The 14,508-nt window shown below is 43.1% G+C and overlaps 1 protein-coding gene across 1 annotated transcript in view; it reads right to left on the minus strand.

Annotated features, from left to right (window-relative positions):
• ube2ql1 (ubiquitin-conjugating enzyme E2Q family-like 1) overlaps positions 1-14,211 on the minus strand; it is a 33,454-nt gene extending 19,243 nt beyond the window's left edge. Inside the window, exon 1 of the mRNA XM_063069303.1 lies at positions 12,519-14,211. Coding sequence (XP_062925373.1) covers positions 12,519-13,256 — 738 coding nt within the window. The 5' untranslated portion in view covers positions 13,257-14,211. The remainder of the gene's footprint in view (positions 1-12,518) is intronic.
• Positions 14,212-14,508: the final 297 nt, after the last annotated feature.

A 14,508-nucleotide genomic window follows, 5' to 3' on the forward strand; every position in this document is an offset into this window, starting at 1 on the left:
TAGAAGATTGAGGGGGGATCTTATTGAAACGAATAAAATTCTAAAGGGATTGGACAGGCTAGATGCAGGAAGATTGTTCCCGATGTTGGGGAAGTCCAGAACGAGGGGTCACAGTTTAAGGATAAAGGGGAAGCCTTTTAGGACTGAGATGAGGAAAAACTTCTTTGTACAGAGAGTGGTGAATCTGTGGAATTCTCTGCCACAGGAAACAGTTGAGGCCAGTTCATTGGCTATATTTAAGAGGGAGTTAGATATGGCCCTTGTGGCTAAAGGGATCAGGGGGTATGGAGGGAAGGCAGGTACAGCGTTCTGAGTTGGATGATCAGCCATGATCATACTGAATGGCGGTGCAGGCTCGAAGGGCCAAATGGCCTACTCCTGCACCTATTTTCTATGTTTCTATGTTTCCTAAAGTCCATCACCATCTCCTTTGCCTTGCTAATTTTGAGCTTCAGATGATTCAGCTAGCACCATTTAGCAAAGTCCTTCACCAAGGCGTTGTGTTCATCCTTCCATTCTCCCTTTAGACACCAAACTACTGTTGAGTCATTAGAGAATTTCTGCAGATGACATGACTCAGTGTTATATCTAAAGTCCAAGGTATACAGAATAAACGGAAGGGAGCCAATACAGTCCCCTGTATCTAGGCCTTTCATAGAAACATAGAAAATAGGTGCAGGAGTAGGCCATTCGGCCCTTCGAGCCTGCACCACCATTTATTATGATCATGGCTGATCATCCGACTCAGAACCCTGCACCAGCCTTCCCTCCATACCCCCTGATCCCCGTAGCCACAAGGGCCATATCTAACTCCCTCTTTAGCCAATGAACTGGCCTCAACTGTTTCCTGTGGCAGAGAATTCCACAGATTCACCACTCTCTGTGTGAAGAAGTTTTTCCTAATCTCAGTCCTAAAAGGCTTCCCCCTTATCCTCAAACCGTGACCCCTCGTTCTGGACTTCCCCAACATCGGGAACAATCTTCCTGCATCTAGCCTGTCCAATCCCTTTAGGATTTTATACGTTTCAATCAGATCCCCCCTCAATCTTCTAAATTCCAACGAGTACAAGCCTAGTTCATCCAGTCTTTCTTCATATGAAAGTCCTGCCATCCCAGGAATCAATCTGGTAAATCTTCTTTGTACTCCCTCTATGACAAGGATGTCTTTCCTCAGATTAGGGGACCAAAACTGCACACATACTCCAGGTGTGGTCTCACCAAGGCCTTGTACAACTGCAGTAGTACCTCCCAGCTCCTGTACTTGAATCCTCTCGCTATAACTGCCAGCATACCATTCGCCTTTTTCACCGCCTGCTGTACCTGCATGCCCACTTTCAATGACTAGTGTATAATGACACCCAGGTCTCGTTGCACCTCCCCTTCAATATTCTATAGATTTCAATGAAATCCCCCCCACCTTCTTCTAAACTCCAGCAAGTACAGGCCCAAAGCCATTATACGCACCTCATACATTAACCCTTTCATTTCCAGAATCATCTTCATGAACCTCCTCTAGACCCTCTCCAATGCTAGCACACATTTTCTTACATAATTTGCTCACAATGCTCCACATGCAGTCTAACCAATCTCTTATCATGCCTTGGCATTGCATCCTTGCTCTTAGATACTAACTCACTCAAAATAAATGCTAGCATTGCATTTGCCTTCCATACAACTGTTTCAACCCGCAAGTTAACCTTCAGGGAATCCTGCACAAGGACTTTCAAGTCGCTTTACACCTTGGAGTTTTGAATTTATTTATTGCTCCTTTTTTCTTTTGAATTTGCACAGTTGGTCGTCTTTTTCACATTGGCTGATTGTCCGCCCTGCTGGGCGCAGTCTTTCATTGATTCTATGGTGGTCTGTGGATTACTGAGTATGCCCACAAGAAAACAAATTTCAGGGGTGTATAATGGTGACATATACAGTACATAATTTGATAATAAAGTTATTTTGACCTTTGGACTTTCAGTAATCACCCCCTTCTGTTCCCTTTTTTCCCTTTGTCCCATCATCCCCTCTTCCCCTTCCTCATCATCTGCCCATCCCTCACATTCCTTCCTCCAGTCCCCCTCCCCACTTCCTTCCCATTGTTCCATGCTCCACCTTCGTCTCCCATCAGATTCCAACTCCTTCAGCCCTTTGTCACTTCTGCCTATCACCTCCCAGCTTCCTACATCATTCCCACCCTCCCCTTCCCTCACTTGCTCATCATCCCTCTCACCTGGACTCACCTCTCATCAGGCATATCTTGCTCTAGCCCTCTCCTCCTACCTTTTTATACTGGCTATCTCCCCTCCTTCTTTCCAGTCCTGATGAAGAGTCTCGGCCCAAAATAATGACTGTGGAGTTTTGTTTTCCCCTTGGTAGATAGAGCCGGACCTGCTGCTGAATTCCTCCAGCATTTTGTGTGTGTTGCTCCAGATTTCCAACATCTGCAGTTTCTCTTATGACTCTGTAATATTATCCCTGTTTCTGGCACGTTCCTTGAAGAACATCAGGATACCTATTTTTGGGTTTGATCCAGCAAAGGGATTTTGCCTCCTGTAGCTCACTTAACTTGTTATTAGCTGTCATAGCAAGTTTACAATCAGTGGCCACTTTATTAGGTCCTTAATGCAAATAGCTAATCAGCCAATCATGTGGCTGCAACTCAATGCACAAAAGCATGTAGACACAGTTAAGAAGTTCAGATGTTGTTCAGGCCAAACATCACAATGGGGAAGAAATGGGATCTAAGTGGCTTTGACTGTGAAATGATTGTTGGTGCAATGATGGTCTGCTGATCTCGGTTTTTCTAGAATTTACACAAAAAAAATGTAGTGGTAGATCTGTGCACTAAAGTGCCTTATTAATGAGAGGTCAGAGAGTAGCCAGACTAGTTCAACCTGACAGGAAGGCAACTAACAAAAATAACCAGGCGCACAATAGTGGTGTAGAAGAGCATCACTGGACGCACAACATTATTTTATTAGATTATATTATTATTAGAGGCATCCGTTAGTCTCGTGAGACCATGGATTTGCGCCTTGGAAGGTTTCCAGGGCGCAGGCCTGGGCAAGGTTGTATGGAAGACCGGCAGTTGCCCATGCTGCAAGTCTCCCCTCTCCACGCCACTGATGTTGTCCAAGGGAAGGGCAATAGGGCCCATACAGCTTGGCACCGGTGTCGTCGCAGAGCAACGTGTGGTTAAGTGCCTTGCTCAAGGACATAACACGCTGCCTCGAACTAGTGACCTCCAGATCACTGGACCGACGCCTTAACCACTTGGCCACGCGAAAGATACAGCATGGAATAGGCCTCTGCGCCACGCCTAGAAACCCCCGATTTACCCTGCCCTACTAACTAACCTATGAAACGGTACACCTTTGGACTGTGGGAGGAAACCAGAGCACCCTGAGGAAACCCACGCGGTCACAGGGAGAACGTACAAACTCCTTACAGGCAGCAGTGGGAATTGAACCCGGGTCGCCTGAACTGTAAAGCGCTGTGCTAACCACTACGCTACCATGCCGCCCTGTCGAAGTACCTGTCAAACTTTGAAGTGGATGGGCTACATCAGCACAAACGTTCACTCAGTAGCCACTTTATTGGGTATAGGGGGTGCCTAATAAAGTCGCCGCTGTGTATAATTTTGGATAAAAGGTTGTCTGGTTTCATTTGAGGGATTACTTTACTTTCAGCCAAGGTATGGATTTGCAGTGTGTGGTACTACCAAAATTTCATTCAAAGTAAGGTTTAATACACAATACATTTCTTCAAACTTTGTTTTTACTGCATTGCCCACTGCACTTTTGATTACGCGCATAAATAAATCCTTCTGCGAAGTTGCTGCTATTCGGTACGTTCATCTGACCTTTCATAAAAACAGGGCTCCTTGCTTTGTATTTTGCTTGTAATTTATTAGTGATTTTATTCAAAGATTTTGCAATGTTACTGGTTCTTGCTGTAACACTGCAGGGCACAAAAATCTACATCCTACAAACAAACAGACTGGAGCAGACATGGGCCTTGGCAGTCAGGTCCACTCCGCCATTCAGGTTCATTACAAGTACATCGAACATTGGGTGGCGGGATGGAGATACGCCTCTACCAAAGGAGGTACTTCTTCCCACCACTAGTCAGTCACCCGTGGGCACGGTGTAGCACCTGCTAAGCCCCCCGATCAGGGTCACGTGAAGTCATGGGAGCAGGTGGTGGACGGTCATATGAGCACCCGGTGTATATCACAAGTCCTGGCTATGTGACCACTGACATCAGACAGACAGTCTCTGAAGGGTATTGATAATGGCTGGTGGGGTTACCCGTCTTGTAAAGACACTGCCTAGAAGGAAGGAGGCATTGGCAAACCACTTCTGAAGAAAAATTTGTCAAGTACAACCATGGTCACAGGAACCATGGCCGCCCACGTCATATGACACGGCACATAGCAAACGGACATCGAGCATGTGTGAAATGTGTTGTTTGCATTAGCAACCAACACAGCCTAGGAGTGTGCTGGGGACAGGCCACAAGTACTGCCACACATTCTGGTGTCAACACAGCATACCCACAATGCTCAGCTAAATACAGAACACAGCAGGCAACAAAGCAACAGCAAACAAGCCCCTCTGTGCGTGCACACACGCGCACACCTTCACACTCACACTCCAGCTCCAGGCTTCAGCCACTGGGCTTCGACTTCCAGACTCCACATCCCTGTCCATAACCCTAATCTAACTTGCCCTCATCATTGTCCCTAAACCCTATCCTGACCTCTAACTCCCCTCAGCGTCCCCAAAACTATCCCTGTGAACTTAAAAAAAAACAAGGTTGAGCCAACATCTCACCGGATAGCACAGCTCAGCACCATCTTGAAAAAGCATTCAATCAGCTCATCACAAACGTGAGAAAATCTGCAGACGCTGGAAATCCAGAGCACCAAAAAAAAAACACTGGATTCATCAGTCCTAATGAAGGGCCTTGGCCCGAAACGTTGACTGTTTACTCTTTTCCATAGATGCTGCCTGGCCTGCTGAGTTCCTCCAGCATTTTGTGTATGTTGCTTTCAATATGTTCATGCCTGAACTGACTATAACCTCATTTCCACCTTCCTACCTGCCCCTGGTACACGTCCACTGCCTTGCAAGAAGCTTTCTACTCTTGCAGCTTTTATGTGTTTAACCAAATATTGGTACTTTCCTTTGCCCTACACATTGCTGGTTCTGCTACAGCCAGCATGAGCTGCTTAGATCAAACTTCACAGCCCCTGGGGAGCACGACGTGCCAAATGATTTCAAGGCAGCTTTCACACCCACAGCAGACTGCCTGCTTATTTAAAGATTTCAGCGCCCACACTGTGGACATAGAACATATCAGCAGGGTGCTGATATCGAGAGTGGTTAGATCTGGTTTAAGTCAAGCTAAAATACTTAAAGCTAGCCGGCAAAGCAAGCAGCACAGCTTGATACTGCAACTGCTTTGCCCATGACTGCAAGAAACTACACACAGCTCAACACATCACGGAAACCAGCCTTCCCTCCGTGGACTCTGTCTACACTTCTGCAGTCCCAGTAAAGCAGCCAGCAAAACCAAAGACCCCAGCCACCAGACCTTCTCTCTTCTCCACTCTACATTGGGTAGAAGATACAAAAAAACCTAAAAGCACATTCAAAATTCAAAGCTCAAAGTACATTTATTATCAAAATATATGTAAACTACACAACCTTGAGATTTGTCTCCTTACAGGCAGCCACAAAACACGAAACCAAGAGAACCCATTAAAAAAAGAGATCGACAATCAGGGAATTGAACTGATTGTTGGTGCCATGAAGCGTTACGCCTGCTGCCACACTACCATACAGCCCACAGTATTTACTAGTAATATTATTACCAGTTGTAAGCACAGAGCCAGAGGGGAAAGAACTAAATAAATCTCAACATTGTGATTTGACTTGACCAAATATTTCAACGGGCTACCAATTTCCATAGGTCTACTGGCCACATTACTACTCAGCTATAATAAGAGACGACATGCAGTCATCTTTCCTTTCCCTCTCAACGCAGAAAGTGACTCTACACAACACCCTTGCTGTGTTATCACTGAGGAAACCATTACAGACACAGTAGTCATAAACTGACAATAGTTATTATAAACTGCGGAATACAGAGTTTAGTTCAGAGACAGAAATCCAAATCAGTGGATGCATTTACTTTGCTATGTGAATTCTCCACTATTACACCATTCTGTACTGACTTGGCAATTGTGACTTGCTTCCTTTTGTTGAATTTTGTGAAGGAAATCATTCAATGTGATAAGGATTTTCAAGTAGTTTAAAAAGTGCGTCAACTACGATTCAAATTTTCAACCATCAACTCACCTGTTTACTCTTCTAAAATAGAAGAGACTTTTAATGCAAGGCTATACAGTTCACAATGATTATAATTACTTTAACTTTATCATGCATGCAATATTCCCATAATATTATAAATATATTTTCTGTAAAGGTGTTAAGGATAAATATCCAACATGACTTCCTAAAATAAAACAGAGTTCCTTTAAACATATCATATTGTACAATTACCTTCATGTGAATAATTCTTACATCAGGTACAGGCAAACCTATTGATTGGCAATCTGGAATACAATTGTAAATCTATCTGGATAGCAAGAAAGTGAACCATTTCTGTAACTTTGATTTACTGCCCTCTGGTCCTGTTGTAAGTGCTTTCTTCTTGATTACATGGTTGTAAGGACACATTGCTTAAGATATACAACAAGGAACAAGCTATTTGATCTAATCTTTTCATGCTGGGGTTCAGTTGGGCATTTTTTTTGGTTGCTTCTTTAAATCCATCAGCAGAGTTGTTTCTTTCTCTCTTGCAAGCTTGTCCAGCACCTCTTGCTTGTTGGTATGTCTCACTTCAGCAACACCCTTTCCTCCTTCTCACTTCCTTGAAAACATTGTCTATTTTTAAATCAAACTTTTACAACTCAGAGAATCATACAGCACTAAGGCAGGGAAACAGGTCCTTTGACCCATCTTGTCATCATTTCTTTAGCGTCATCATCACAGAAAAGTAGAGCACATAAACAGGTCCTTTGGCCCATCTAGTCTGAGCCGAGCCATTTTAAACTGCGTGCACCCAGACCATAGCCGTCCATAACCCTCTCATCCACGTACCTATCTTAATTTCTCTTAAATGTTGAAGTCAAGCCCGGATTCACCAGTTCTGCTGGCACCCTCTGTATGAAGAAGCTCCCCTTCATGTTCTCCCCAAACATTTCACATTTCATTTTTCACTTGCCCCACATCTAATCATTTCGACGTGATATACTCTGAGTAGTGTTCTTTACGCTTCTCTGTTACAAAAGTAAATGGGCTACTTTTAATATTCTAAATTCAAGTCATTCACTTTTCTACCTCAGAAAAAACTTTGACTGAAAAACATTTAATCAAAACTCTGTATTAAGATTCACAACTAGAATCCCTTTTAAAGAGCCATTCCAAAGAATTATGATTCTTTTTTTACTTTTTTCTATTTGAAATATTTAATTATTTCCCCAGCATCCAGGCTATGCTCTCTTCTCCCTCACACCATCGGGCAATCTCACACCACCAAATTCAGGAACAGTTATCATCCTTCAACCAACAGACCTCTGAACCATCTCGGACAACTTCACTGACTACAACACTGAACTGATTACATAGCCTACAGACTCACCTTCAAAGAGTCTACAACTCAAGTTCTCAATATTATTTATTTTTTAATTTGGACAGTTTGTCTTCTTTTGCACATTGGTTGTTTGTCAGTCTTTGACTATGTATAGTTTTTCATAAATTCTTTTATATTTCTTTATTTTCCTGTAAATGCCCACTAGATAATGAAACTCGAGGTTGTATATGGTAACATATACGTACTTTAGTAATAAATGTATTTTGACTTTATGCAGGAAATTAATGAGGAAATGACTGGTTCCTGATCTTTCATTATTAGAAATTTGTGATTAAGTTGTAAACATCTTGATAAAGCTTATTACAATTATACTAAAGGAAATTCCCTTGAATATTTCATTAGTTACTATGTAGAAAAAGAAATCTAAAAATATTTCTTATTCACCATATGGATGCCAAGCTTAAAAGTATTGATTGATTAAAATTTAAAAGGAATATTATTTGTTACACTGCCAGTAAGCTCCAAAAATAAATGAACAAATCTGCAACTTCCATCAAATTTATTGTGGGTGAATTTGGTGGCAGCACACGACTTGATAAAAAGATAAACAGCCAGTGGTTTCAATTGAAGACAAGAAGATACGAAAAGAAAATTTTGCCATTCTTCAAATATTATCATCAAAATAGCAGATGGGTGCCTCAGCATAATGTCTAGAAGAGCAATAGCACAACAAAGCAGTTCCCATGTGGGGTAGTGATCACCATCAGGAGTTCCACCTGCCTAATCCACTTGTATTAGAAAATACACTCCAAGAAGAAAGCACAAAAATAAAATGCAATAGCAATGGACTCAAAATGATAATCTATCACTAAGAAAAATAAAACACAATAAAATTAAATGCAAGGCCTTCAAACCAGAAACAATATAATTAAAAAGCACCTGTACGTTTGTACATTCATGACCGTGGATACACAAGAGATTGCAAATGCTGGAAATTTGGAGCAACATTCAAAGGAGCTGGAGGAACACAACGGGTCAGGGAGTGTCTAAGGAGGGAGATGGACAGTCAACGCTGCAAGTTGGGGTGCTGAGAAAGGGCCCTCATCACTCCTTGTTTGGTGGTTAGCTTTCCTGTCATGCACTGAAAATCCTTTGAAAATTTGCTGCAAGTTTCCTAGTTGGAATTCCATGTACATGACCTCTTGGGATTCAATTCATCAAAACCAAATTCGTTGATGAAGGATCTGGTCAGTAATTCTCATGTCTCTGTGGGTAGCTTAGTGTCACTTTCTGTATGACAATCTAGCTATGAAGCACCCTCAGGCATCTTACTGCCTGGGAGTTGTTATTGATTCGTAGTTTTTTATTCATCAACCCTAGAATATATCCTAAAACCATACCTTTCTGGCCCCATTACTGAGCAAGGTCACCAATGATCCACTGATGCATAGCAATCCAATGTAAGGGAATTACAGTCATTAACCTCTTATTTCTCACCAGCTTGAGAGATGGGACATACTTAAAACAGGAGTGACACAGTACTTTGAGTGAAATATGATCAATGATACCTATCCCATCACATAATGGATGTTTCTAGTGTCACACAAAATGCTGGAGGAACTCAGATGGTCCAGGCAGCAGCTATGGAAAAGAGTAAACTGTTGATGTTTCGGACCAAGGCCCTTCGTCAGGACAATTGTCTTATCAGTTGAGTGACAGCAGTCATTGGTAACGGTCTGCTGACAGAAATGCCCTGCTAGCCACAGGAAGCACAAAACTGTAGAATGGAGGAAGGTGGGTGTAGGACGAAGATACACCAAAAAAAAATCAGGAGTTTACACTGCAGGTTTTAAAATAATAGTCAGATTTCTAGAATGTAGCTACTCGCAACACTAGTCTGGTGATGTATACATGGAGTTCGGACGCAACTGCAAAAGCACTGAAATAATTAGGTCTGGTAAATAAATAGATTGAGAATTGGAGCAACGCAGGTATACAGATACAGACACACAGACACACTCAGACACAATGCTGGTAACGCAGCAGGTCAGGCAGCATCTATAAACAGCCAATGCTTCAGGCCAAGACCTTTCTTCAGGACTTAGAAATGTCGATATTTCAATTATCATTGAATTTTATTAAAATGTATTTAATAGTTAACAACTATTGAAGGCTACATATGGTTTGAGTGGAGGCAGGGAGGACGGAGATGGTTAGATTTTAATCTATGCATTTGCCATTAGCTTGGATATTTCACTTGGTCAGGTGGTACAGAGAGCTGAGGTAAAAACTGAAAGTACTCAGCATGTCAATCAGGAGCTGTGGAGAGAAAATAAAAGTTAAGGATTCAGTTTGATTGCTTATCATTGGAAGTAGAAAAGGTTAAAGATGTAACTGGCTGAACTGGAGACTGAGAAAGCAAGGAAAAGAAGGAAGAGCAGAAGGGAAGATTCCTGACAGCATAGACAGGAGAGATTAAATGAGTAGACCTTAAGCTGCAGAGAAAAAATAAAGAGATATGTAAAGAATATTCTAGAAAATCCCCGATAACAGAATGATGGTAACACATAGAAAATGGTGGTGGAACTCATCTATGGAAAGGAATAAACTGTCAACATTTCAGGTTTCGACCCATCAGGGTCCTTCCTCACCTGATGAAGGGTCTTGGCCCAAATCATCGACTGTTTGTTCCCTTCCATAGATGCGGCCCGACCTGCTGAGTTCCTCCAGCATGTGAGTGTTACTCTGGATTTACAGCATCTGCAGAATATCTTGTGTCTATGACAGGTGGGTGATGGTTGTGGTTAACGATTCACCAAATGCCTGGTTCCAGGCCCAATGAAAGACCAACTCAGGCTGAAACATCAATGCAATTTTCTCCTCCATGGATACTGTCTGATTGCTGAGTAGTTTCTTGTTAAAAACTCAAAAGTCAACACTTTTTTTTGCATTTGTACAAATAAACTAAGATAGTCTTAGTTTTTGTTGTACACCCGACAAATAAAAATGTTCAATAGGACCATTTGGTACAGTAATAATTATATTGGAAAGTGGATGGAGCAGGTTACAACTAAACCAATTCAGTTAACAAATCCCATTCTCTCCCTGTCTTTAAATAAGGCCATAAGAAGTAAGAGCAGAATTAGGCCACTCGGCCCGTTGAGTCTGTTCTACCAATTGATCATGGCCGATTTATTCTCTTGCTTCTCCCCTTTGATGTCCTCACTAATGAAGAACGATGATATATTAAATTGAGGCTCCATCTACCTGGAAGAGCCTTAGGCACTACTCCCCAAACCATCCTCCCAGTAGCCTAACTTACACAGTAAGACCTAAAGCAACACCCACCCACAAAATTGAACTTTCATCTCAGGAGAGAACCTTCTTTAGACTTTACTTCATTGTCACCAAACAATTGATACTAGAGCGTACAATCATCATAGCGATGTTTGACTCTGTGCTTCGTGCTCCCTGGATTACAAATCCACAGTAAATATTAAAAATTTAAATTATAAATCATAAATAGAAAATAGAAAAGGGAAAGTAAGGTAGTGCAAAAGGCTGCTATTAGAATTGGTACAGCAATTCTTAATAGCCAACAATGCAGTTATTTTCTTAAAACTGTGAAAATTGTAATATTAGGAAACTCTGCTATCCTTTGACTGAATATATTATTGCTACTTACTGTTTGCATCAGTGATTATATAGTGATAAAATATTTTGTCTTCCTTATCAACAGAAGATATGCAATAAGTAAGAAAATAGACAGAATTAGAACATCCAACCAACATTGGCTCAATCCATAACTCATTTTACAACCAACCTCATACTTAGGTGTGACCCAGCTGCAAACTCTGTGCAGTCTATCACCCAGCTGTTTTTTCAACAGAATTATGAGGCCTGGAGTTTTAAATATCTCATTGTTGTGCTGATAAAGTGATACTTGCTTTTGTACTCCAACAGCAGCTAATGAGTTCTCTAAAATGTTATCTGCACATCAAATTGCCTGTAACTTGATTCGCTATCTCATTAGCTTGAAAAGCCAATAGAGTGGGGGAGGGGTCTGCTGTCTCGAAGCCCTCAAGATGATGCCTAACCATCCTAATGCTGACTTAGCACACTGACTGGTAACAGCTATTCTCCTTGTGGTAACTTTGGGGTGGGTGGTGGGAGATTATTGCCATCAACGCCAGTTGCCAATACATTACAAGGCATCTGGTTCATCTGCAACAAAAAAAGATCCTTTTTATTACAATTCATTTCGGACCACTCTGAAAAATTTGGTTAGAATATCCCAAAGCTACATCGCGAAACCCTGTAGACGTCTATGAGGAAAGCAAAATCTCATTAACCAAAAACTCACGGGTTCTATTATATATCAGATGTTAAAGTTAGTCATCTGGGTAATTTTATTCTTAGATTTTGATATATTTCGTGAATTACGAGAAAATTATGCATTCATTCAAGATGCGGAATTTCATTAATTTCTCTATTAGATAGTGTTTATCCATTGCGAACTTTTTGGACGTATAGACCAGTTCCGAGAATGTTCAAATTATTTTCAGGCAATCAGACCAAAGCTATTGCTGTCTTTACGCCTACAAAACTCTCTGTTAATGGCAAGAGGTTATCGACCTGAAATATTTAAAGCTGTACACTGTGTCACTGGTGCTGCTAACAATTTATTTAATTTCAAATTTACAGCAACAGGGTCATTTTTGCTTTTCAGATGGTCACTGCTGATGCCTTAAAAGTTTGGGCTTGAGAACAGTAAACTAGGGTGAAAAGCATCACAAATAAAGACCGCCGGCAGCGTTAATTCTGCGGACTGAGACTAGATGCTGATGCCGTGCCAGACTTACCTGCCCCTTCACCAGGCTGGCTGCGAACTGCCTCATGACCGCCTCCACGGTGTAGGCGCTGGACCAGCCTCGTGGTGTCAGCAGCTCCATGCAGATCGCCCCGCCGTCCAGCACGTAGCCGTTCTCCAGCCGGGGGCTCAGCACCCTCATGAAGGGCGGCGAGAAGGGGAAGTTGTCGGGGAAGTTGAGGTTGAGCAAGATGCACTCGGTGCTGGTCTCCTTCATGTCCTGCCACAGCGCAGAGTCCTTGTCAACTTGCAGCAGCTTGACGTTCCACTCGAAGAGGTTGTCCTCCACCAGCTCCACGCTGATGAAGTGGTCGGTCAGCTTGCGGATGTCCTGCAGCTCCTTCATGAGCCTGCGGCTCCGGACCTGGGCGCAGTGCTGCTTGTTGGGGGGTTGCCCGGGGACTGAGCTGCTGCCGCCGCCTCCTCCTCCTCCGCCGCCCGGGGGCACCTTGCTGCCGGTCTGCTGCTGCTGCGGCTTGTCCTTGCTGGCGTCCTTGGAAGGGAGCTGCTCGCACCTCTTGGAGTTGTGCGGCGGCTGCTGGTGGTGGCTACTGCTGTGGTAATGGTGGTGGTGGTGGTCGGACTGCAGCAGGATACTCTCGTTGCCCGAGGCGTTGCAGTGTTTGCCGCCGTTCTTCTTGCTCGCCTTGCGGGAGCCTTGGTGCTTTGCCCCGTCCGTGTCTCGGTCGTGCAAGCGGATCAGACCGATTTTTCGAAGCAGGGTAGCCATCTCTCGGCAAGTTGAGCTGCAGCAGCGACCGGCTGTAATCTATTTATTTTTTCCTCCCGGAGGCTTTTAAAGCAGTCGACGCGAAGAAGTAAAACCCGCTTGCTGCTTGGTGTAGCTCATCAGAATGAAGTCATTTTTAGAATCCCATAAATAGGTGCCAAGGATTACGAACACGAAGGGAATATCAATTTTGTAATTTCTTTTTCTAAAAATAAGCCCTTAAGTATCAATTCGGGGTCGGTAAAATGACCGCTCCTTTACCAATCGCAACTGCAGCACAATGGCAAAAAACACACACACACAATCCTTTCTCTCTCCTCCCTCTTTTTTGCGGCTCTTGCTGCGTGTTCTCTCCAGATCTTGCAAAATGCATAAAAATCCACTAAGATTTTGTTTTGGTCAGGAAATGTAAATCAATATAGGGAAAAAAAACTAGACGTTCAACCTGGGCCCGAGTTGTTCTCGCTGTCTCTCTGGAAGGGGGTGAGAGGGGATGTGTTCCGGCGCAGTTCAGCTCCTGGGCGGCCTTTGCATGTTTGTCATTGCGCTAAAGCGCTTCCAGCCTCCCTCCGCTGTGAAGCTGCACTCGATCCGCGGCGCTCCAGACCCGAACGTCCACCCCAGAGCTTTAATAAATACACACCGACCGCACGTCCGTGTCCCTGCTGTCCACGACGTCAACCTCACGTCCAGATATATCACCAGAAGACATACAAAAGCGGCGCTTGCTCAGATTCAAATTCGGGAGCATCTGTCTATTCGGTCTTTGCTGCACTGGTTAAAAGGTTCAATCCTGCCCCTTTGTGCCTCGTCTAACAATTTGCATTATTTGCGGGGAAAAATCATTTGTAACACAAAAGAAATGCAGGGTTTCGGCAGTACTGCGTTGGCGGGTGGGAGGGCATCCAGTGGAATAAAATCGGCGCTTCCATCGGGATTTGACCAGAAATCCAATTCCAAAACGGTGCTCCTACACTAAAAGTTGCAACGCATTGTTTTTTTTTAATTTTCCAGCCCCTGTTTTCCATTTGTTTGGAGGCGCACAAAAGAGCAAATCCTTCCAAATGCTAACGTAATTTCATGACCTCGATTATAATTCGTGCCTTTTACGTTCCCTTTCTTATCCACAAAAGTGGTTTAATGAAAACTGAAAAATGGCATTCTGTAAATTGACGTTCAACAACTTTATCAGAGGTCTGTGAATGGTGGTATACTGGAGAGATCAGTGCAGGGACCCTTGTAGTTTGTGATA

The sequence above is a fragment of the Mobula hypostoma genome, chromosome 17 (assembly GCF_963921235.1).
Source record: "Mobula hypostoma chromosome 17, sMobHyp1.1, whole genome shotgun sequence".
NCBI classification, from domain to species: domain Eukaryota; kingdom Metazoa; phylum Chordata; class Chondrichthyes; order Myliobatiformes; family Myliobatidae; genus Mobula; species Mobula hypostoma.